Source organism: Saimiri boliviensis, chromosome 10 (assembly GCF_048565385.1).
Source record: "Saimiri boliviensis isolate mSaiBol1 chromosome 10, mSaiBol1.pri, whole genome shotgun sequence".
Lineage (NCBI taxonomy): Eukaryota > Metazoa > Chordata > Mammalia > Primates > Cebidae > Saimiri > Saimiri boliviensis.
In genome coordinates, this window is record NC_133458.1 from 51,475,700 (window position 1) to 51,501,353 (window position 25,654).

At 44.5% G+C, this 25,654-nt stretch overlaps 1 protein-coding gene across 11 annotated transcripts in view; it reads left to right on the forward strand.

The window, feature by feature from the left end:
* SRPK2 (SRSF protein kinase 2) overlaps window positions 1–25,654 on the forward strand; it is a 276,714-nt gene that overhangs the window by 246,527 nt on the left and 4,533 nt on the right. For 5 of the 11 annotated variants that reach the window (XM_074379270.1, XM_039473055.2, XM_074379272.1 and 2 more), the window contains 5 exons: window positions 462–944; window positions 10,435–10,535; window positions 10,641–10,748; window positions 16,768–16,837; window positions 17,488–17,580. In XM_074379270.1, coding sequence (XP_074235371.1) covers window positions 462–944; window positions 10,435–10,535; window positions 10,641–10,748; window positions 16,768–16,837; window positions 17,488–17,580 — 855 coding nt within the window. Of the gene's footprint in view, window positions 1–461; window positions 945–10,434; window positions 10,536–10,640; window positions 10,749–16,767; window positions 16,838–17,487; window positions 17,581–17,953; window positions 18,047–25,654 lie in introns of all 11 variants that reach the window. The other 6 variants (XM_074379268.1, XM_074379273.1, XM_074379271.1 and 3 more) reach the window with 2 other exon arrangements.

Sequence of the window (25,654 nt, forward strand, 5' to 3'; positions counted from 1 at the left end):
AGGAGGCGGAGGTTGCAGTGAGCCGAGATCGCGCCATCGCACTCCAGCCTGGGTAGTAAGAGCAAAACTCCATCTCAAAAAAAAAAGTAAAAAATGTCTGAGAAACACCACGTTTCTATCATGCTAAAGATGGTGCGTTATTTTTGTCATTAACTTTTTACCTAACTGTAATGCACCACAAATGTATTTCTGAAGATTGTAGAGGGTGGAAATGGAAGTGCAACTTTATTTAGAAATAGTTATTTTCTCCCAAAGCTAACTTTTTCTTATAAGAGCAGACCAATTATTAAATGAACCAAAAATGAGGTTTCGAAAACCTGAAGGTTTTACTCCAAAAGCGGAGAGGTGTTTACTATGAGGTGCATAAGTTAAGCACATTTAAAATGTATTTTATTGATGAGATGTGAGGCTGTATTAAGGAGAGTAACAAGTTCTAATTCTTGACCCATCAACTTCTTAAGGTGAAGCTGAGGACCAGGAAGAGAAAGAAGACACTGAGAAAGAAAACATTGAAAAAGATGATGATGATGTAGATCAGGAACTTGCGAACATAGACCCTGCTTGGATAGAATCACCTAAAACCAATGGCCATATTGAGAATGGCCCATTCTTACTGGAGCAGCAACTGGACGATGAAGAGGATGATGAAGAAGATTGCCCAAATCCTGAGGAATATAATCTTGATGAGCCAAATGCAGAAAGTGATTACACATATAGCAGCTCCTATGAACAATTCAATGGTGAATTGCCAAATGGACGGCATAAAATTCCTGAGTCACAGTTTCCAGAGTTTTCCACCTCATTGTTCTCTGGATCCTTAGAACCTGTGGCCTGCGGCTCTGTGCTTTCTGAGGGATCACCACTTACTGAGCAAGAGGAAAGCAGTCCATCCCATGACAGAAGCAGGACGGTTTCAGCCTCCAGTACTGGGGATTTGCCAAAAGGTAGGTGTTCTTCTCATCAACTGTCTGCCATCACTGACTCCTGGGGTGTGCCTTTAGCAAATGCTATGAAGGAATTGGCTGAAAGTGGCCAACCCCTGTATGCTTGTGCTAATCGTTTTTATTACTTTTATACTCAGGAACAAGTAATGTGATTTAAATATACATTCTGTGCCACTAGGCTATCTCTTGTTCTCTGCATACTAAATCTTATTTCTGACTGGTTCTCATTTTTAATATATTCAGTCAGCAGCATCATTTGCAAAAACCTTCCAGTTTTAGCAACTTACACCTGTAGCTTTCCAGAATGTGTAGTTTGTATCTTCTTCCATCTGATATGATTATATTTAGTTTTAGTTTTGTTTTGTTTGTATTCAAGAACAGTATGCCTGCTCTTTGGCTCTGTTGGGAAAGAAGTGTCATAATGTCTTTTCATAGTTGTTCCTGATTATAGGACCCTGTTATTGATAACTCACCCAGGATTGTAAATTTCAAGGAATTGGCGTGGATTTAAATGTGATATCACATGATAGATTGGCTCTTGTGTTCTTGTTTACCTAAGAAGCCTTGACTTATTCAGACCCTTATTTTGGGAGTGAATGCCAAGTGACTCTGGTATGTGGAAACTGGGTAACTCAGTTGGTTTCCATTCTGGCTCAAGGTGGGAAAGCTTTGGAACCTCCTCTGCTCCCTCTACTGACAAGACTGTTTAGCACACAGTGAGTAATTGATGAGCCAGCCCTGCCAACAGTCCAAGATGTTGTGCAGCCCCTGGGTTCCAGCAGGCTGGAATTGCACAATAAGGAGTGAGCTGGGTTTGTTAAGAACTGGCTATGATGAATCCTCCTAAGGATGTGTTTTCTTTACTTGGCTGGACGTGGTCAGCTACTGTTCCCCTTTATAGGGAGTGTTTGAAGGTGCTTACATAGAATGCAGGTTAATTTCTGAGATGTACCTTACCCAGATTTATTGTTGCTGTTGCAGTTGAATTTTTCTCTTAATGAAAGGTTTTTTTTTTTTTGAGATAGAGTTTCGCTCTGTTGCCCAGGCTGGAGTACAGTGGTAGGATCTTGGTTCACTGCAACCTCTGTTTCCCAGGTTCAAGCGATTCTCATGCCTCATCCTCCTGAGTAGCTGGGACTACAGGCATGTGCCACCACATCTGGCCAATTTTTGTAGTTTTAGTAGAGACAGGGTTTCACAATGTTGGCCAGGCAGGTCTCGAACTCCTAACCTTGTGATCTGCCCGCCTCAACCTCCCAAAATGCTAGGAATACAGGTGTGAGCCACAGCACCTGGCTGAAGTTTGATATAGAAAGTAATTTACAAACTTCCTTCCCTTCCTTCCTTTTCTTCCTTTCCTTCCTTTCTTCCTTTGTTTTCTTTCATCCTGTCCTGTCCTTTTCCTTTCCCTTTCCTCTTCCTCTTCCCGTTCCCCTTCCTTCCTTCCTTTTTCCTTTTCTCTTTCCTTTTCCTTTTCCTTTTCTTTTCTGTTCTTTCTCTCTCTGCCCCTCCCTCCCTCCTTCCTTTCCTTTCCTTCCCTCCCTCCCTCCCTCTCTCCCTTTCTCTCTCTTCCTTTCTCCTCCCTTTCCCTTTCTCTTTCTTTCCTTTTCCTTTTCCCTTTTCCTTTTCCTTCTTTTCTTTCTTTTTCTTTCTCTGTCTCTCTCCCTTCCTTTCCTCCCTTCCCTCCCTCCCCTATCCTCTCCCCTCACCTCCCTGTCTCCCTCCCTCCTTTCCTTCTTCCTTCCTTCCTTTTCTCCCTCCCTTCCCCACCCCTCCATCCTCCACTCTGTTGGCCACGCTGGAGTACAGTGGTGCAATCTCAGCTCACTGCAACCTCCACCTCCTGGACTTAAGCAATTCTTCTGCCTCAGTCTCCTGAGTAGCTGGGATTCCAGGCGCCTGCCACCATGACCAGCTAATTTTTGTATTTTTAGTAGAGACAGGACTTTACCATGTTGCCCAGGCTGGTCTCGAATGCCTGACCTTAGGTGATCCATGTGCCTCAGCCTCCCAAAGTTATGGGATTACAAGCGTGAGCCACCATGACCCGCCCAAAGTACGTTTTTTATTCTTACTTATTTTGCAGGTATTAGCTTGGGCTGGAGTGGCTTCAAGTACAGTCAGCCTTCCTTATCCATGGGTTTTACATCTGTGCATTTCACATCTGTGTGTTCAGCCAACCTCAGTTGGGAAATAGTTGGAGCAGAAAAAAAACCTGTGTCTGTTTTGAACATATACACACTTTTCTCCCTTGTCATTATTCCCTAAACAATACATTAAAGCAATTACTTATGTACCATTTACATTTTAGCAGGTATTATAAGTAACTAGAGATCAACTAAAGTATATAGGAAAATGTATGTAGGTTATATGCAAAGACTACACCATTTTATATCAGAGACCTGATCATCTGTGGATTTTGGTATCCTCAGGGTGTCCTGGAACCAGTCCCCCTGCAGACACTGAGAGGCACCTACATGCCAGATTTAATCCCAGCTCAAAACTTAGTAACTGGAATTTTGGTTTCTTGTCCTCTCTGAGCCTTGGTTTATTCCTCTATCAAAGGAAAGAAATGGCTACCTCTTGTGTTGTTAATAGCACTGAATTAAATAAAACAGGTAAATGGCAAAGGTAGATAAATAACATGTAATATATTGAGAAATTTCCATTGAATGTAAGTTGCCTTGATCATTACAATCAATGCAAAGGAGCACAATTGCTGCCTGTTACCATGTGCTCGTCATCAGAGACCCAGGCAAGTCATGAGACTTATCCTGCTGTTTACATGGCAGCTCCATCTCTGTGTCACAGGAAACTTCGAACTTTACGTGTTTAAAACCGTAATACAACTTTCCCTGCCAGCCTGCTAAATATACTGTATTCCCTATACTTGTTTCCACCATTTATTGTCGCTCCAGTAAGAAACTTGATGAACATGATATTTCCTTTTTTTCTCTCACATCCAGCAAATCATCTCATTTTGCCAGTTGTACCTCCTAAGTAGGGGTCCCCATGCCTTGGCCCTTAGTGGGCATTTTCATTCTTGTCTCTGTTGTTACAGAGGCTCCTTACTGGTCTCTTGGCTTTGTGTTGTCTCCAGCTTTTCTCCCCACCTGCTTTTCAGCTTGCCTTTCCATGGTGCTACTGGAGTGTCTTTGCAGTATGCTTATCCGATCAGTGTGTTCCCCTGCTCAGTTTCCACAGCTCCCCATCTTCTGCAGCAGTGGTCCCAACAGTGAAGAGAATACATCCATGCATAACCAGCACCATCCAGGGAGGTGCACAAAGGCATTATTAGAGCATCTGTGTATTTTTTTTTTTTATTCTGAAAGTACAATAAACAATTGGATATACTCCACATAGACTCAGCAGTTAACATGTTGCCACATTGCATATGTTTTCTTTACACAGACACTGTGTGTGCTCTGCAGATCAGGATACTTCACTCCTAAATACTTAAGCATTCACCTTCTGAAAGACGAATTAGGATGTCCTCCATTTGTAACAATAATACTATTATAACATGTAAGACTATCACTAATTTCGTATTATTATTGTTACTATTTTGAGACAAGGTCTTGCCCTGTTGCCTAGGCTGGAGTGCAGTGGTGTGATGTCGGCTCACTGCAACCTCTGCCTTCTGGCTCAAGTGATTTTCCCACCTCCGCCCCCTGAGTAGCTGGGACTACAGGCAACACCACTATGACTGGCTAATTGTTATATTTTTGGTAGAGACAGGGTTTTATTACATTACCCAGGCTGATCTTCAACTCATTGGCTCAAGTGATCTGCCCACCTTGGCTTCCCAAAATGCAGGGATTATAGGTGTGAGCCACCACACCTGGCCTAATACCTGTTATTTATATCATATTCAGATTTCCTCAATGATTCTATACTTTTCTTTTTAAATTTTCCTGATTCAGGATATGATCCAACACAGTGGCCTACCTCTGGGTGAGGGCTTCCTGCATCCCCAGCAGACTCACATCTCTTTCCCCTCTGCTCCTGCTGGCCATGCTTATCTTAGTTCTGTGGGCAGTGCTCATTTTCATTGTCTGTCTTCTCATTAGAATGTAACCTCTTGGAGAGCACTGTGCGTTTTATCATTGTATCCTCAGCATCTGACTCGGTACTAAGATAAATATTTATTGAATAACGAACAAACAACTGATGTCTTGTTATATTCTTCTTCTCTTCCCTTTGTCCCACTTTTTTCATTTATAATCACAATTTTACTGCATCCAGCACACAAACCATCCCTAATACCTTTTGCATCTGGTGGAAACCGGCGGTCTTGCAGAGTGTTGTAACATTGTCAAATTCTAGGCATGCAGGGACAGGATCTCCTTTGTTTGGAAGCATTCAGTTTTTGCCCACACCTTAACCATTTGATAAGCAAGGGAAGCCTCCCCCATGGGAGGTGTTTTTTTGTTTTCTGCATGGAAATGGGTATGTGTCCTAGAGTCTTGCACTTGACCACATGGTACTTACGTGAATATGAGGCAAGAGAAATAATGTTTATGAAGAGTTTGTGTAGATCCTGTCTTTGCTAGAGCAGAGTGTACACGTTAGGGCATAGTACAATAAAGATTGGGGCTGGATTGAGGAGCTTGAAGAATGTACACTTCCTTCCTAGAGTAATTTGGCAGCCATTGAAGGTTAAGGAGAGGATGGTCCCTCTTAGATGATCAACTGCCAGAGCCATAGTGCCTGTCTTGCCTCAGCACACCTGAGAACAAAGGCCCTGGAACAGGGTGGTTTTGTCGGTCTTCCCTGCAGGGTATTTCTGAAATCCTTTCTGTGTCTTGATGGGGCCACATGTCACTGTTAGTCCTTGCCTCGGCACCTGTAACATAGCCTCCATGTTCCTGTCACTTCAGCTCACGTTCCCGAGTCTGTCTGCTTCTGGGAGTCCTGAGAGAATTGTTGAAAGCATAACTTCTTCCTCCTTAACCTACCACACCCCCCAAAATGATCTCCATTGTGCTTCCCATGTGTAGTGATGCCCCGAGGTATCCCTCACTGAAGCCGATGAAGTCTTCAGTCTGTTCCCTGGCAGGGCTCTGTCGGTACCTGCTTCAGACCCCTTCTCTGTTGCCCTGATTTATTCTACACCATTCACACTGGCTTCTTTCTGAAGTTTATTAAAGTTGCAAACCTGTTTCTGCGTTAGGATTTTTGTACTTCTTGTGTCCTTTGCCTCAGACTTGTCTTACTTTAATTCCTGCCTTTATTTAGACCTCTCCTGAATGTCACCTTCTCAGAAAAGACCTCCCCTGAACACCCTTGGCCTTATCAGTCTCCTTTCTTTGCTTTGCTTTTCTTCAGAGCCTGTTTAGCTGCCTGACATGATGTGTGAATTCCTCATTTATTTGCCTTATTGCTCATATTTTCAACCACTACATGAATTTCCTAATTTGGCTTGTGTGTTTTTCTTACTGTGTTCCTAGCACCAAAACCATGCTTAGCACACAAAAAGGACTCAGTAAATATTTGTTGCGTGAGTGGTTGAGGTGGCAACATTAAATCCCTCAGTTCTGTTACTTCCTTGGACTTCATACTGAACCTGCTCCATATAGAGGGGATATTCGTGCTGTCCTCGTAAGGGCTGCTGACAATGTAAAGAGTCAGTGTGTACCTGGCACCATGTGTTCAGTGTGCGTGACAGCGGCTGTCTCACGACACTGAGGTGCTATTGGCTGTCCTCTACTAGTTTCTCGGATAGCGTCCTGTAGAATGAGCGACCACAGTGTCACCCAGAGACTAGTTTATCAGAAAGTGACTTAAGGGGCCCAGTTCTTCCCAAAGTGAAAGCTTTCCACTCATTCCACTCTTAGTGGAAGCAGAGTGCAATTGCACGCTTTTCATTTTGGAAGAAAGACAGCTCCAATTTGTCCTTTGTGACACCATTATCTGTAAGAAAGAAAAGCTGTGGCTGGTCGCTGCAGTGGTGGCTCAGTCAGAGGTGCAATGAAAGCGTTTCAGTTGGGTTTCAGTGGGCTTCTTGGGAATGTAGCAGCCTGATACCTTAATTCAGGAACTATCACAGTGAGAAAAGAAAGAAAAACAAAATCTCTTTCACCTCCTATTGTGTTTTTATACAATTACATTATTGAGCTAAATTACCTAGCATCATTTGGAGCTCAGTAGAAGCCGAGTAACGGTTTACAAACCTGAACCAGGAGGGTAAAAGCATGTCACCAAAGAGATTCTGTTCAGTGAACCTTAATGAGGGATATGAAGTACCAAAAAACCCCTGAATTTAGGCTGGGTGTGGTGACCTAAGCCTGTAATCCCAGCACTTTGGGAGATTGAGGCGCACAGATCAGTTGAGGCCAAGAGTTTGAGACCAGCCTGGCCAACATGCTGAAACCCTGTTTCTACTAAAAATACGAAAATTAGCCAGGCATGGTGGTATGTGCCTGTGGTCTCAGCTACTTGGAAGGCTGAGGCAAGAGAATGGCTTCAACCCAGGAGGTAGAGGTTGCAGTGAGCTGAGATTGTACCATTGCACTCCAGCCTGGGTGACAGAGTGAGACTCTGTCTCAAAAAAAAACAAAAACAAAAAAACATCCTGAACTTAAATGTGAGGTGATAGGTCTTTGAAAGAATATTTGTTCTGGTGTAATTGAATTAAGCAGCTCCTGAGAAATGTTTTTAAAAACATCTCCTGGGCCGGGCGCGGTGGCTCAAGCCTGTAATCCTAGCACTTTGGGAGGCCGAGGCGGGTGGATCACGAGGTCGAGAGATCGAGACCATCCTGGTCAACATGGTGAAACCCCGTCTCTACTAAAAATACAAAAAATTAGCTGGGCATGGTGGTGCGTGCCTGTAATCCCAGCTACTCAGGAGGCTGAGGCAGGAGAATTGCCTGAACCCAGGAGGCGGAGGTTGCGGTGAGCCGAGATCGCGCCATTGCACTCCAGCCTGGGTAACAAGAGCGAAACTCCGTCTCAAAAAAAAAAAAAAACATCTCACTCAGAGTTGCTGGCAGATTACAAATCCTCTCCTTCCACCTGAGTGCCCTCAGATAACAGCCAACTCAGCTACCTGTTCTCATGGAGAAAAATCTTCCTGTGGCTCAGGGGGACCACAGTATGTATAACAGGGCTTTTCTGTCTTCTCATCAGACATATGATTAGAGTAGTTTGTCAGGGTGGAACTTGCTCTGGGGCCTCCCCTTCTCTCTGCTGCTGCTGACCTCCTGTCCCAGTTGGGAGCCTCCTGTCCCAGATGATGGTTCAGCTGGTTGCAGCAGAGGGAAGCCCCTGCATCTGGCCAGTTGCCCAGACCCTATCCTGCCTCTCCTGTGTTTGGGTTTTTAGTTTCTGTGGTGGGCAGGGGTGGTCTCTTCCAATTCTTCTTTTCCTGGACAACGAGCGTCATAGAGTTTAAGTCATTTGCCAGTCTTAAAACTGGTAGATGTTGAAACGTAGCTTTGAATCTAGTTCTTCAGACCTCAAATTCCATTTTCCTTCTTGCCGATTCTCCTTGATTAAATGACATATGAGGCATTCATGTAGTCATGTCTAGTGTTGTTCATCTACCTATTGAGTCAGGAGTTTATATTTATCCTGGACCTCTGTTCTCAGCCCCACATGAATCAGTGTGTTACATTTTGCCTTCTTTTGTTGGTCTTTGTGTTTTTTTGCTGAGTTCTTGTGTTTCTTTCCCTCAGCTCATACCTGGCCTTTGATGAGGCTCTCCGGTGGATCAGAATCCTTATAAACAAGGAAGCAGGGATATGGAAGGTAGCAAGAAGGGAGTATCTGTACCTGGCTGGCTGAATAGATTAACATGCTGGAGGAATAGGTCTTGAGGGTTAAAGTGTTGGTCATTCTCTTGGCATCCTCTGGAGCCCTCCTAGGAAGCTGTGTGGGCACCCTAGGTTCTGAGGCCTTGCCTGTTTATTGCTGTACTGCAAGTTGCAAGGCTGGCCCTCTTTCCTGTTACAGGGGGTGCTGAAGAATCAGAGCCTCCTCAAGCACCCTGGTTCCAAAGCTTATACATACCCCAACAGACATTTAGATCATTTCAGCAGTGCTCAGCTTCAGAGGAACAAAGGGGCTCCCCTAGGTAGGTGTTTATGTTAGTCCATTCTCACATTGCTGTTAAAATATCGGAAACTTGGTAATTTATAAAGAAAATGGGTTTAGTTGGCTCACAGTTCCACAGGCTGTAAAAGAAGCGTGGCTGGGGGGGGCCTTAGGAAACTTTTTATCATGGTAGAAGGGGAAGCAGGCATCTTACATGGCTGTAGCAGGAGGAAGAGAGAAGGGGGATGTGCTACACACTTTTAAACAACCAGATCTCACGAGAAATCAGTATGACCAGAACAGCAGGATGGAAATCTGCCCGCATGATCCAGTCACCTCCCACCAGACACCTCCTCCAACACCAGGGATTTCAATTCAACATGAGGTATGGGCAGGGACACAAAGCCAACCATATTAGTGTTTAATGTTCAACACTGAGCAGGCTTTTCTGTTTAGTTTTTAAATACCACTTCAAAATTACTTATACAACACATAAAAATCATAGTTTCTTTCATCTTTACCAGGAATCTGATCTTGTAGGTCAGTTTGAGGTTTGGTGATGAAGATGCTGACTTTCAGGACTACTTTTCTGGGCCTCACCAAATTACTTTGTCACTTGCCCCTTGGTTAACTGTGCTTCATACAGGCATGATCTCAACTTGTCTGAGAAGATCTTCTCGCCCCAGAATCCCTGGGAAGCTGGCCCTATACCTGCCTTTGAGATTCCCTGGGGTCACCCCGGAATTTAGAATGACTGCTCGAGTATATGACAAGTTCATGAGTGACCTCAGACGTTGCCTTTATGGCCCAGGCCATATCAGGACCCCTCTGTCTGGAGCTTTCCTTGTCTAAAACAAAACCAGAATAGTTTAGTCCCTGGCTTTAATCTGTGCTTGTTAGTCACCAGTTATCTACCCCTTGAGATATATGTGTGCTCAGCCCAAGCAGTGGGAACTGTAGGGATGATGTGGGTGGGAGGTGTGGGTGCCAGGGACCCTGACGTCTTGCAGTGTCCAAGGAACTGTTATTATTGGGAGTGATTGGCCAGTGTTCTTTCTGTCTTCATGTTCCTTGTAATAATGCACGAGCAAGCTCAATCCCTGGCCGTGAGAGGATGGACTCTGACACCATGAATAGCTGCCTCAGAGTTGCAGACAGGGAGACAGCAAAGCTGGCTTGTTCTAGGGCTGACCTGGACCCGAAGGAGCTGAGGATGAAAAGAGAAAGAGCAAGGCAGTGCCCATGGCGTCCTGTGGGCAGCCCAGTTTGATCTTCTGTGCAGTATTTTCGGAGACCAAGCAGTTTTAATTCTGTCAAGTTTAATTTACAGTATTCCAGGCCTAAGTGATCATTCCATCACTCTTCCGGAAAGGAGACTGACGCTGGCAAACTGTGCTCACGCATGTAAACCACTTACCCCAACCACTAACTGTCCTGCTGTTTGCTCATGCCAGCAAAAACCCGGGCGGCTGACTTGTTGGTGAATCCCCTGGATCCCCGGAATGCAGATAAAATTAGAGTAAAAATTGCTGACCTGGGAAATGCTTGTTGGGTGGTAAGTAGAATTTTCTTTTTAAAACACTTTGATCATGATTCTATGTGCAAAGACACTTTTTCAATGTCTGTGTTCTCTGTGGTAATGCAGTCTGTTCCCTTCCAGCATAAACACTTCACGGAAGACATCCAGACGCGTCAGTATCGCTCCATAGAGGTTTTAATAGGAGCGGGGTACAGCACCCCTGCGGACATTTGGAGCACGGCATGTATGGTAAGGATGGCTTTGCCCTTTGCTGCCGTGGAAATTGACTCATTCTTTTCACACTCTGGAAGGGGCTGAGTCTTTCTGGTGCATGTCGTCTCAGTTTTTCTGACTGTAATTGTCATCCACCGTGGGCTGGGTGAGGGGAATGTTGCTGCCACAGGAATCTTAAGAAGTGTAAGGATCCTCCTCAGGCGGGCCCTGGGTGTAAGACTGCCTGAGGTGGGCAGGTGGGAGCCCTCCAGGTAGCCTCTGCTGCGGCAGCCAGACACACAGGGTTCCTCACCTCTTCCTGACTGGAAGGGATTTCCCCAGATGCCAACACATAACCTCTCTTCCCTTATAAAGCAAGAGCTAGAGGATATTTTGGCTTATTCTAGGATGTCTGGCCCCGTCTGAGACAGTGGCAGCAACACCCACTCCCTCTGACAGAGTCTTTTCCCACAGTGATTGTGATGACGGCTTCCACGGGGCAGCAGAAGCCTCTTCTTTCCCTGGTCAGACCTGTTTTGCCGAGGTTCGGTGCCACCCAGTTGCACTGTGTCTGAACTCCCCGGGCCCTGCCTGGGCGTCTGTCAGTCACTGACCCTGAACCTGTGAGTTGGTGCACACAGGGGGCCCCGTGTCTGCAAACGAGGTCCTGGTTCTCTTCCTTTGCCCCGTTTCCTGGTCCACGGAGCGCCTTTTTCTCAGTGGGCTTTACTTAGTTGTTTGTGTTGGGAAAGGTAGGTTGCTTGCTGATGCTTTTCCTATTCCATATTGGTTTTTATCCACATTTCCTCTAGTATTTGAAAGAAAGGGCTTGTGTAGAAGGCTTAGCAGTTTTCTTCTCTCTGAAAAAAAGCAATGCAGAATAAATATATTAATTTTGTGCTATTCAGCGGTTAACTTAACAGTTCTCTTGCATTTACTGTGTTGCGTCTCCTCTAGTGCTCAAGTAAAAGCATCGTTGAGTAGATAGTGCCAGCGGAAAAAGGAGATAAAGTCTTTTACCTTCGACTCAGCATGATCTGAGTCAGCACATGGCCAGATAGGTCCTGAAATACCCGGCCTTTCTATTCCCTCGTTGCTCTTATGGATAATACCAGATATTAATGTTTAAATTATTAAAGGTGTTAAGTTCTTCTGTATCAAAAACCAGGTCCCTGCCTTAGCTAGGTATAGAAAAGAATGGTTAAAGGGACCTGTGGACAGTGATGGTTACTTTGAATTTAGCGAGTGCTGTGTGGAGAGGCATTTGACCCCTCTGTGACTCTAACAGGCAAACTGAGACCTGGAAGAGTAAGCGGAACAGGAGCCGCGGGAACAGTGAGTGGGAGTGTGGGAAGCAGGGGCCACTTCAGGATGTGGGGAGGGTAGGCCCAATGGCCACCAGCAGCAGGGCTGCCCTGAATTAGGTGCTAAGAACACTTTCAACTCTGAAATGCTGTGCTTCTAATTTGGGGTATTAAGTTTGGTGATATAACCAGAAAAGTAGGACACAGTCACGGATATAGTGGGATAATGGAGCTGTCAGCACAATTTTATACCAGGTTATCTGTCCTTCCTTCCATTAGATGAAGGTTTGTCCCTCCATGCAATTTCCTGTCCTGTTTATTTACTGAAATGTTATTGCTGTGAACAGTGGCATAAGTATCAACAACAGGTTCCCAAGGAAAAGCCTTCTCTGTCTCCTCATCTGCCCCCTTCCCAAGAATTAAGCATAAGCTCCCTTAGCACTGGCAGGGCCGCTTATGAGGTTTTCTTTTTTAGTTGGTTGTCATAAGGCAGATCTTTTTTTTCTTTTTTTAGGAAAGGGGCAGGCCTTCTTTCCCTGCCTCTCCCACTCACAAAAGTCATGGCTTTAGAGGTTTCTTTTGTTTTTCCTAGATAACCTAGGAGCAATGAGGCAGTGTTTGTTACCTCCACTGTTTTGTTGTAGTGTAAAAATAATACATGTAATACATTAAATTAGACCTCATAATGCCAAGCTTGATGGTTAAGCCTGTGGTCTTTGAGGGTTTTGTTTGTTTGTTTGTTTCTTTAGAGACAAGGTCTCGTTCTGTCACCCAAGCTAAACTACAGTGGCATGACTATGGTTCGCTGCAGATTCCACTTCCCAGGCTCAAGTGATTCTCCTACCTCAGCCTCCGGTGTAGCTGGGACTACAGGCACACGCCACCACACCAGGCTAATTTTTGTATTTTTTGTAGAGATGGAGTTTCGTCATGTTGTCTAGGCTGGTCTTGATCTCTTGAGCTCAAAGGGATCCACCTACCCTGGCCTTCCAAAGTGCTGGGATTATAGGCATGAGCCACTGTGCCCTGCTGTCTTGGAGTTTTATAAATAGCATCAAATCTCACAGAGACTCTGTTGGGAATGAGAGCTGATGGGTGGTAGCCAGGTTCCCTTGGCTCTTATCAGGGAGGAGAGCTTTAGGCTCTGCAGCTGGAGAAGCACAACGGAATGAGGCACTGCAGCAAGGGTATGTTGGTTTTGAATCTGTTTCACTTTTCTTGAGTTTTACTTTTTCTTGAGCTTTACACCTTCCAGGTGTAAGTACATGTAATCTGAAACTTCTTTGTGGTTGAAGCGTTGGTTCCTCTGTGTTTATGTGTTAGGGTCCCTGGTAGGACTTTTTATGAGCTCCATTGTAAGTCCAGGTCAGTGCCATAGAAAGAAGAAAAGCTGCTGGGCGCTGTGGCTCACGCCTGTAATCCCAGCACTTTGAGAGGCCGAGGTGGGCGGATCACAAGGTTAAGAGATTGAGACCATCCTGGCCAACATGGTGAAACCGTGTCTCTACTAAAAATACAAAAAAATTAGCTGGGCGTGGTGGCGCGTGCCTGTGGTCCCAGCTACTCAGGAGGCTGAGGCAGAAGAATTGCTTGAACTCAGGAGGCTGAGGTTTGTGGTGAGCCGAAATTGTGCCACTGCACTCCAGCCTGGTGACAGAGCAAGACTCCGTCTCAAAAAAAAGAAAAAGAAAAAAAGAAAAAAACAACAACAACAAGAAAAGCCATTCCACCCAACTTAACCAGAGTTCTTCGACTCTGGTCACATTACAGAATAGCTAGGTGATCTTATTTGTTCGGAATCAAGGTACTTTGGCATAGGAGACTGTTTTAGGAGAGAGGCACTGGGTCTCCTAAGAGTTCACAAACAAGTAGGTCTGGGGAAAAGCCTTTGAGGGGATTGGGCCAAGTACAGAAGAAAGAACCCAAAGTTCCCAGGTATTAAAAATACTAAAGGTAATACTTGGGCCCAGTGGGGTGATGTATACCTGTAATCCCAGCACTTTGGGAGGCCAAGGCAGGTGGATTACTTGAGGCCGGGAGATTGAGACCAGCCTGGCCAACATGGCCAAAACCCAGCTCTACTGAAAATACAAAAATTAGCCAGGCATGGTGGCTTGTTTCTGTCCCAGCTACTCGGGTGGCTAAGGCAGGAGAATCGTTAGAACCCAGGAGGCCGAGGTTGTAGTGAGCCAAGATTGCGTCGCTGTATTCCAGCCTGGGTAATAGAAGGTTACACTAGAAGTAACTTACTGAGTTGAAGGTGGAGTTTTTTCATTGTAATGTATATTTGCCCTGTTGCACGTCATATTGTTAAGAGAATCTAGTGACTCGCCAAAGAACCAAAAATAGGTAGCATTACAGCCTCCATTTTCCTTCTTCCTTTAAAACAACAACAAAAAAATTATTTCATTGATAGGCTTCTATACATGTTTTCTTGGAAATATATGGGCGCTGGAAGCCATGGTGGCTCAGGCCAGTTGTCCTCGTGCTTGAGGAGCTGAAGCTACGTGTTCGAGGCCAGCCTGGGCAACATAAGAACCTCTCATTCATTTTTAAAAAAAAAAAAAAAAAAAAAGCAATATATGGGTGCTAATTCAAAATGATCATTTTTTTCAAAGAATATTTAGCTGACATATTTTGACGGTAAGAAATATGTACAAAGCTGGGCGCAGTGGCGTGTACCTGTAGTCCCAGCTTCTTTGGAGGCTGCGGGAGGATCATTTGAGCCCAAGAGGTCAAGTCCAGCCTGGACAACATAGTGAGGTCCCGTCTCTAAAAAATATAAAAGAAAAAGAAATATATGCAATCAGCTTGAAGTTGTTTTGAAAATTAATTAAAAGAGTTAGCATAAGGCTCAAGGCAGGGTTTGAAAAGCAGCTGGAGCTTGCTTTGGAGCTTGATCCAAGCTTTTCAAGTCCTTGGTGTCCCATTAGGGTTTTCAGATTTTTCTCTTAGCTTGTAAGATTACTGAATTGATTATTTCCCAGGCTAGAAAGACTGTCCTGGTCATTAAGGATATAATCCAGTTGTTCCGTGTGGATTTGGGGCCAATTGTGAGGTTTTCCTGCCCTCATCTGGGATTGGCCCAGCTGTCTTTTTTGTTTATACGGTGGAAAGGAGAGGCCCTACGTGAGGGTCTTCCTGGGTTCTCCGCTGGTGCCTTCGTGCATCCACAGTGCTGAGATGTGACATGTCCATGTCCTGCTCAGACCTATGCCAGGTTCAGGGCAGGGATCCTGAGTTCATAAGCTAATGTTCATCACATGGGCAGCTGGCAGCCATCTTGTCACCATGCTTCCTTCCTTTAACTAATTCACATGCAGTCTTTTTAAAAAAAAAAAAATGGTGAAAAGATGTACTCACTCTTGGTTTGTTAAAGACAGTCCTAGGAGAAGTGGCCCCTTACCCAGGCAAATGATTCTTCCCTTAAAGGTGCTTTCCCAGCACTGTGTGGTCATTAAAAGAAAAAGAAGGTAGGTTGATGCGGTGAAGTTTCCACAGTGCTGGCTCCTTGGGGTGGGAGTGGCGAGGGCAGCCACAGATTCACAGGCACCAGTGACTGGGCCTCTGAGCACCTTTTGGGACAGCAAGATCTGTTCAGAATAGAAGCTGCTGTGAGAAAAAACAGAAATGGGATTTAGCTTATTCTTTTTTTCAGTTTTAAAACATACTGTTTGATCAGCAGAGTAGGAGCAGTTACCGTTTTTGTATATTGTTACCAGCTTAAACTCATGCCCTTAAGGTTTTTTTTTGTGAGCAAGTTAAATGGGAACAAATGGCCTTCACTACATGTGGGCATACTAAGGGGCAGCCAGTGGCCACCCAGGAAGCCAGTGCTCCGTAACATCCACCAGAAGGTCTGTAAGGCCATCTGCTTCCTCGCCTTGGGGAGAAAGACAGAGGGTCTTCTTTGTTTCCAGGTTTTCCTTTGGTTGAGTCAGAAATGAATAAAATGATGAAAATAGATGATAAGATGCTGAAAACAGTCCTTGATTACTAAAACATGAAGATCTTTGCCTAAAGGACACAACAGTGTCTGCTATACAGAGGCCAAGGCTATTACAATGGTTGAGGCAGGCGCTGGAGTCAGATGGGCCTGGGTGAGTCCTGGGTTGAACTCTAGTTCTACTGCTCATAGAAGGCATACCATTCTTTGGCCAGGCCTGCACACAGGTGTCGCTGACTCACTGTCATTTTGGTTTTGCTTCCTGCAAAATGAAGAGAATACATAGCTCTTATATCTTTGCTTAGAAGCAATGTAGGGCCAGGTACTGTGGCTCATACCTGTAATCCCAACACTTTGGGAGGACGAGGTGGGCAGATCACTTGAGGTTCGGAGTTGGAGACCAGCCTGACGAGCATAATGAAACCCTGTCTTTACTAAAAATACAAAAAATTAGCCGGGCATGGTGGCACATGCCTGTAGTCCCAGCTGCTTGGGAGGCTGAGGCAGAAGAATCACTTGAACTCAGGAGCCCAGAGGTTGCAGTGAGCTGAGATCACACCATTGCACTCCAGCCTGGGCAACAGGAGCAAAACTCCATCTCAAAAAAAAAAAAAAAAAAAGAAGAAATATAAAAATACTTCTGAAATTTCCTTGAATGTGGAAGAAAGAAAATAGTGCACTTTCGGGAGGCTATTTTGTTTGATTCAGTTCTTCATAAAGTGGCGGTCTCTTCTATAAGGAGAAAAAGCTGGTGACTTGGGTGCCATTCTCTGAAGTGCTTAGCATGTCATCTGTTGTATCCTAGGCATTTGAGCTGGCAACGGGAGATTATTTGTTTGAACCACATTCTGGGGAAGACTATTCCAGAGACGAAGGTGAGTAGTGGTGCCTGCTGAATATCTCGGTCTAGGTCTTCTGCCAGCCCTGAACTTCAGTAGAGTACTGTATTTTTGTACTGAAATAGAGCCATGTTTTGGTTTTCAAACACCAAATTCAGATGCTTTTCCTTTGAGTTTGACACCCCCCTCAGTCTCAGTGAATGGGCAGAGCCTGCCTGGCACAGGCAGCACTCTCAGAGCCCTCAGGGGCCTACGCCAGCGGCTCTTCCTGGCCTTGCACAGGGCAGGAACCCAGCTGGCCAAGAGAGGACAGATGAAGCAGACCTGAAACCTCTCTGTGGTCCTTTTGACCACTTATGTGCTGCCCATTTCTCTGTCCTGTTTGGGAGCTGAGTTGAAGACCCAGGAATTCTAGCTTGAATTCCATCTGTAAACCTGACCATCTCCATGCTTATTTGCTTGCGATGCTGGGGTGGCCTGGGGGGAGCTGGCCTCCATAATGGTTACTACTCCAGACGGTGCCTGAGGCCTGCTAATCCCAGGAGCCTCTGCATGGATGTGCTGCAGACACTGTTGATTTGAATCTATTTCTGATTTTTTACTAATTTCAATTTTTCCCTCTTCTTTTATCCCATCCTTCCCTTTGCCCCTCCCATTCCCATATCCTTTTTTTCTCTCCTCCATAGACCACATAGCCCACATCATAGAGCTGCTAGGCAGTATTCCAAGGCACTTTGCTCTGTCTGGAAAATATTCTCGGGAATTCTTCAATCGCAGAGGTAGTACCTCTTCTTTTTGAAAAGCGCCACGATGCAGACAGAAACAGAAGAGCAGCTGCGGATTTTAGTATTAACGGTGACAAAGACATTTCTCCTAAATTCAGAAAGCAACCCAGCAGAATTCCTATGCTGCTAGAAAAGTTGTCAGGGAAGATCACATTTAGCCCTGTGCTGTGGTCACCCTGCTCATCAGCCCCTCTCCAGTGCCCTTCAGCTCTGGGTCCTGAATCCAGCCACGTGGGGAAGGCCTGTACTTTTGGTCATTCAGGTCGTGCTCTGTTTCTGTCTGCGCGGGCGGTGGTAGTGTCTGCATGCAGTGTACTGATTAAACTGTCGTGTGTTTCTGTTTTGCTGGCAATGTTTCCCAATGCAGATCACATAGCATTGATCATTGAACTGCTGGGGAAAGTTCCTCGAAAATACGCTATGTTGGGGAAATATTCCAAGGAGTTTTTCACCAGAAAAGGTAACGGTATTTATGCAACACTAATTTTCAGCATAGTCTTCTTCCCAAAGGAGAAATTGTGCATTCATAATTGGGCAGTGGCGAAAGATCTGGACTTTCACAGCTGGGGAATTCTGCTGAAGAAAGCTCTCAAGAAATAAACCTGACCCATCTGATACCTGGAGTAAGAACTTTGTAAGAGAACAGCCTTCCTAACAACATTTTTCTCCTCCACCTGTCTCTTTTCTTACTCCAAGTTACCAATCTGTGTATTCATATATTTATGGAAAGGCGTTGAGGTGATTGTTAAAAGGCAGCTAGACTTACCTTTCCATTTCTCATGTTCAGGTACTATCTTTAGTGGAACAGAGGTGGCCTAGAGACTTGACTTAATGAATGTCCAGGGACATGGCTTTTGGTCAGCCTGTGGTGGGTATAGGCCTATGAAATGCTGCGTACCTCACATTCTTCAAAATCACATCCTGTGTTCCCACTGTTTTGTGTCACACTGTATTAAGGTGATTATTTTCGTGTTGTAGTTCTTACTGATCTTCCAACTGTTGATTTGCCCAGTGTAGTCCCCAGTTATTAATTTATAAAAACACCCCAGAGCCCCAGGAATATTTTTAAAAGAACCCCTCCTAAGTGCTATACTGTTTTTTGTTTTTTGTTTTTTTTTTAGTTGGGAGTCTCGTTCTGTTGCCTAGGCTGGAGTGTAGTGGTGCGATCTTAGCTCACTGCAACCTCCACCTCCCAGGTTCAAGTTTTTCTCCTGCCTCAGCCTCCCAAGTAGCTGGAATTACAGGGGTGTGTCACCATGCCTGGCTAATTTTGTGTGTGTTTTTAGTAGAGATAGGGTTTCACCATGTTGGCCAGGCTGGTCTCAAACTCCTGACCTCAAGTGATCTACCCACTTTAAGCCTTCCAAAGTGCTGAGATTACAGGTGTGAGCCACTACAACCAGCCTGCTATATTTTTTTGTGATAAGTATACTTGGTCCTTTTACTTCATACTTTTCCAGGTTAGATTTTTTGGTTTTGGATGCAACATGCCTTAATAAAGAACTTTTAAAATTGACGTGAATAGGACATGAGGCTTTTAGAAATTTCTTTGAAGTCCCAGATACTCTGTCTTCCTTACTTAGATGGATTTCTGCTCTTGTTTCCCAGGCTAGAGTGCCATGGTGCGATCTTGGCTCACTGCAACCTCTGTCCCTGCCCCCCTGGTTCAAGTAGTTCTCCTGCCTCAGCTTCCTGAGTAGCTGGGATAACAGGTGTCTGCCACCACACCTGGCTAAGTTTTTATATTTTTATTAGGGACGGGGTTTCACCATGTTAGTAGCCAGGCTGGTCTCAAAGTCCTGACCTCAGGTGATCCACCCACCTCGGCCTCCCAAAGTGCTGGGATTAGAGAGGTGTGAGCCACCACGCCTGGCCTCAAATTGATTTTTTATTTTCCCATGAGATAAGGAATTTTTGTGAGTAATCATCTTTATTACTCACTTTGGTGAGGTTTGGCTAACCAGTCAGTCCTTATATTTTTCTTTAAGTTATGTTTCCTTGTTAAATGTACAAGACTTGAGAACTGACTGTGCTAAAGATGGTGGTTTGCTGCTGTACTTACTCTGGGCAAATTGACTACACCTCTTAGATTTTATACGGTCACCTGGTGAAGGCATTTTGTGAAATATATAATTCCATGTAATTATTTACCTCATTACCTCTCAGACTTATCACAGGTAAAAAATTATCAGGAAAAACCATTTATCAGACAATCTGTAATTATTTTTGGTTCTGATAATCTGGTCTTTGAATCTAGGCCGTGTTTGCCAGGTACAGAGTTGCCTTCTTACATGGAGACTCACAAGCACAGGCCCAGCTGGAGTCAAGGGCTGGAAAATGGTTTTGCTGTGAAACTGTGTTGAGTAATGGAGCTGGGCTCCCACCTGCTGTGAGAATGGCATATCAGGTCGTCTCTGAACTTCAGCTTCCTCATCTGTCAACAGGGGTTCTTTCAGGTTGGCCTTTACCCTTACAAGAAGGTATAAGAGGATGCCTATACAGCACTGGGCACAACCCTAGCTGTTATTATTGCTAAAGAAAAGCTTTGAACAGGAAAACACTGGGAGCTTATGAATGTCTATACAGCAATATTACTGAGAGAACAGACTGAGTTTCCCTGGAAACTTACAGAAAATATTATTTGAAAATAATTGGGCCGGGTGCGGTGGCTCATGCCTGTAATCCAGCGCTTTTAGGGGCTGAGCAGGTGGATCGCTTGAGGTCATGAGTTCGAGACCAGCCCAGCCAAACATGGTGAAACCCCTTCTCTACTAAAATACAAAAATTAGCTGGGTATGGTGGTGGGTGCCTGTAATCTCAGGTACTCAGGAGGCTGAAGCAGGAGAATTGCTTGAACCTGGGAGGCAGAGGTTGCAGTGAGCCGGGATCATGCCACTACACTCCAACCTGGGCGACAGATGACTTGCCATGAGCCCCCAGCTGTGGGTCAGATGGGAGTTGGGTCTGGTCTGTCACGGAAATAGAGAGCATGATTGACTTGGAGTGCTCTAGAGGTGAAGGAGAGACCTGAGAGACAGGGGCCACAGCACCTGCTTGGGCACCATGGTTTGCTGAGCCTCATTTTCCATTGCAGCCAGCTGGCATGGTGATGACCAACAGTAAAGTCACACAGGAGAACTATTCCTTTAATTGGAACCCTTCCTGAGTAACAAGGAGCCATTTTGAGTGACCTGGCTCTACATTTTTTTTTTTTTTTTTTTTTTTTTTTTTTTTTTTGAGATGGAGTCTTGCTCTGTCACCAGGCTGGAGTGCAGTGGCGCAGTCTCGGCTCACTGTATCCTCTGCCTCCTGGGTTCAAGCAGTTCTTCTGCCTCAGCCTCCTGGGTAGCTGGGTCTACAGGTGGCCACCACCATGCCCAGCTAATTTTTGTATTTTTAGTAGAGACATGTTTTCACCGTGTTGGACAGGCTGGTCTCAAACTCCTGACCTCAGGTGATCTGCTTGCCTTGGCCTCACAATGTGTTGGGATTGCAAGCGTGAGTCACCGTTCCTGGCCATGCCTTTGTCTTGAACTTTCTCTTGGAGAGGATCGAGGACTCCATACTGTGCACAGCGGCAAGGAGGGAAAGAAGAACAAAAAGAGAGGCCTTGAACAGTGAGAAAGTGAAGTCGCTGAGTTATTGGAAGGGGCCTGTAAGCGCCTGCAGGCGTGGAGCTGGTGTAGGCATCTGCTCTTGGGCTGGCACTCCTTGGTGTTTCGTTTCAGTGAGAGTGGCCTGCATGTGGCCCTTTATGGCTGAAAGGCAGCTTCGACTTGGGCCTTTCTGTCAGTACGTTTGCTCCCTGAGACAGCTTGTGGATGTGCATCTCCTGGTTACCGCCTTCATCACCACATATGATTAGAACTTGTGTGATCGAGTTGTTTTTTGAGCTGCTTATTTGAAGGTAACCTGCAGAGTTAAAATGCATTTGGCGTCCTTCTTAATGACAGACCAAAAACATTTTGACATTAACTTCATTAATGTACGCGTTTGTGTGGGCAGGTATTTCCATTTCTCTTGAACACACGTGTGGAAATTTTAAGTACAAATTTTCAAGTTTCACAGTAACTGGAACTCTTCTTTCCTTTTTTTGGATGTAAGAGGGCATTTGTGACTAGGCGAGAAGTCCCCTGATAGATCAGGGAATTGGGACTTTAGTTCTTTCCTGATTATTGTTCATTTCTCATGGCAGTAGAGATGAGAGGGACTTAGAGTTTTTATGGAAGCCACAGGATAACATTATGAGGAATGAGGGCCTGTCATGGAAGTAGATTTCACCATGCTTCTTAGGATGAGGGGTGTAGCTCTGCTGCATGAAAGATGTGTTTTGGCGTGTTCCCTTTAGTAATATGTGAATGAATGTACATTTTGGAAATAATGGAATCTTAAAGTATATCCATTTAAATTGTTTTCCTATAATATCTAAAGTACTGTGCTAGAACTGTTAGAAAGCAAAATTTATTTATTTTTGTTTTTATTTTCTTTTTCTTTTTGAGACAGAGTCTCACTGTGTCACTCAGGCTGGAGTGCAATGGTGCGATCTTAGGTCATTGCAACCTCAGCCGCCCAGGTTCAAGCGATTCTCTTGCCTCAGCCTCCCAAGTGGCTGGGATTACAGGTGTGTGCCACCATGCCTGGCTAATTTTTGTATTTTTAGTAGAGGCAGGGTTTCACCATGTTAGTCAGGCTGGTCTCCAACTCCTGACCTCGTGATCCACCCACCTCGGCCTCCCAAAGTGCTGGGATTACAGGAGACAGTCATTGCACCCAGCCAAAAAGCAAAAATTTTTTTTTTTTTTTTTTTTTTTGAGACGGAGTTTCCCTCTTGTTACCCAGGCTGGAGTGCAATGGCGCGATCTTGGCTCATCGCACCTCTGCCTTCTGCGTTCAGGCAATTCTCCTGCCTCAGCCTCCTGAGTAGCTGGGATTACAGGCACGTGCCACCATGCCCAGCTAATTTTTTGTATTTTTAGTAGAGACGGGGTTTCACCATGTTGACCAGGATGGTCTCGATTTCTTGAACTCGTGATCTACCCGCCTCGGCCTCCCAAAGTGCTGGGATTACAGGCTTGAGCCACGGCGCCCTGCCTTAAAAAGCAAAATTTTAAACAGCTGTTGATATGCCTAAGTCACCTTTGAAAGCAGTACTAATGGAGAGTTGACTTCCCAGGAAGTTTTCTGGCTCTTTTTCCTCTGGGGTCAGAAGCAGATTTTCATCCCTGCCATAGGGCCAGAGCGAGTGGGGTCTGTGTGTGAATGGTGAGCATCAGATGCCCCTCATCTGTCTCCTCTTCTTGTTTATCATTCAAGAAGTCATGGTCATTACTAGTTTGAATCATTCCTTAGCCAGAAAGAAGAGCTGGAGTTTTGGCCATGGAATGTAATTACAGCTCTTAAGGTTAATTTGCTGGACATGAGTCACCAGCATTTAGAAACTAGTGTGTTGAGAGGTGGGCCAATAGAAACCCCTATCTCCATGAGGATTTCCCCTGTCCTGTCTTCAAGAAGTGGGTGGTCCCCAGAAGCATTCCAGTCCTCAGATCATGGTAGGAAAAGCAGTGCAGCCTGGAGCAGATCTCACTGGGCTGCTCACCAGAAATTTTTCTGACTATTCAGCAGGCATATTTTAGTAAAAGTTGCTGTGCTGATAATGGGATTATCAAAAGAGACTGTTTACTTAAAAAAAGAAAAAAAACTTTTCTCTAGATGAGAGCATCAAGTGTGTTGGGATAAAAGTGAGTAATTATGTGCATGTGTGTGTGTCAGACTACAGACCTTAAATGCAACTGAAAATTTCAAAAGCAAGAAGCTTCTGTGCACCAGCATAAAATCCATGTTTCCCTGAGTCAGGGATAATATCAAGAGACGTGTGAGAACTGAGGGCAAAAACGCAGGAGCTGAGTCTTTTTTTTTTTCTTTTTTTAAAGACAGGGTTTCACCATGTTGGTCAGGCTGGTCTTGAACTCCCGACCTCAGGTGATCTACCCACCTGGCCTCCAAAGTAGTTGGATTACAGGTGTTAGCCATCACACCCGCTGGAGCTGAGTTTTTAAAAAGAGATACTGTATTCTGTATTTTTAATATTTAGTGTCCGAGCTGAACTTGTCAGAATGTGTTTTAAAATTTCCTCCTGAATACCTAAAAAGTGACAGATTCTTTTGATGCTGTAAAGAGCAAAGAAAGCTCTTTGGTGAGCATTTGACAACTACATAGGCTGGGGTTGTCACTGATAAACAACGCTCCTCGTTTATCCCTCCATCAGATGATGGGCGTTTAGTTTTCCTCCACTTTTTGGCGATTAGTGATAGCTGACTGTGATCATTATTGTAGACGTTTCTGTGGGCAGATATTTCTGTTTCTCTTTAATACACGTGTGAAAGTTTAAGTACAAATTTTTAAATTTTAATGAAGTCCAATTTATATACACTTCACAAATTGTGCTGTTGATGTCACATCTAAGAAATCCTTGGTTACTTCAATGTCACGAAGATGAAGTTTTCTAGGAATTGCTTAGTTTTAGCTCTTAGGTGTACGATCTCTTTTGACTTAATTTTTGTATGTGATGTGAGGTAGAGTTTATACACATTTTAAACTCAAATATTTACTTATATGTGGTTGTCTAATTGTATCAGAATTCATCCAGATCTCTTAATTGTCTCTTGCTCTGTACTGGTATTTCTTGGTGGGTTTACTTTCTACTAGTAGTACACAATTAAAGTTGATTCTCATCAGTTTATGTCGTGGTTTGCTTTGTAATTATCAGTATTCTTGTAAATATGGTTCAGGATTTGCCTTGAGAGTCCTCCCACATGTGTGTAAAACCTTATGGGCTTCTTTGTTTAATTCTGGAATATGACAATTTCATGGATAAAATAATATATTTTTTGTCACAAACCACTTTAAGATTCAAGAGAAGTATAATGGAACTTCCCTGTTTCCTTAGAAGGACTCTGCAAGTCCAGGACTGGCCAGTACCTTTGCTGTCACTCAGAGCCTGCTTCCTGTCAGTTTTCCTTGGGTCTGTCAAGCTGTTTCTCAGCAGATTCAGAAGCCTGAGGGGCTCCTGGGGAACAGCACAATTGGCCGAATTCCCCACTTGGCTGCTGGGCTCACTTTTGCATGTGTGTGTTGGAGTTAATACTGGGATAGCCGATAGTCTCAGGAAGGGTGAAGTGATAGTCCACATTCTTTAAGGAGGACAGTCTAGAAATGGGGCTTTAAAAAATTAAAATTGTCACAGTTGTCTAGTTATCTGTAAAATTTATTTCACCAAAACACATCTTCATATATTTTCTTTTTTCCCTTCATCTTCGTATATTTTCTTTATTCCTTTATTTGTTTTCTTTAATGACAGAGTCTCACACTGTTGCCTAGGCTGGAGTGCAGTAATGAGATCTCAGCTCACTGCAATTCATTTATTTACCTAACAGAAAATAATTATCAAGGTAACTTTTTTTTTTTTTTTTTTTTTTTTGGAGACAGAGTCTTGTTCTGTTGCCTAGGCTGGAATGCAGTGGCTCCATCTCTGCTCACTGCAACCTCCGCCTCCTAGGTTCAAACGATTCTTGTGTCTCAGGCTCTTAAGTGGCTGGGATTACAGGTGCACACCACCACACCTGACTAATTTTTGTATTTATTAAAGATTGGGTTTCACCATGTTGGCCAGGCTGGTCTCGAACTTCTGACCTCAGGTGATCTGCTGGCCTCAGCCTTCCAAAATGCTACCATTATAGGAATGAGGCACCACACCTGGCTGGTAACATTTCTTTAACTTGTTAGGGTGCTACTTTTATAATAAGAGCAAATGGTGAAAGTGTGTTTTTGAAATCTGCTTTCCTCTCTTATTCTTACTTATTCTAAGTGATGAAGGTGGTATCATCTGCAGGGCTGAAGCTGGCTGGTGAACTCGACCCTCACTCATCCAGTGAGCCGACTCCTTGTGTCTGCTAGCAGTAGATACAGAGTGAGGGGCTTGGGCTTTGTGTTCAAGTAACCTTACCAACTCTTGCCAGGGTAAGCTTACTTCTGATACTGAGTTTAAGGGTTTGTACATACAATCATTGTA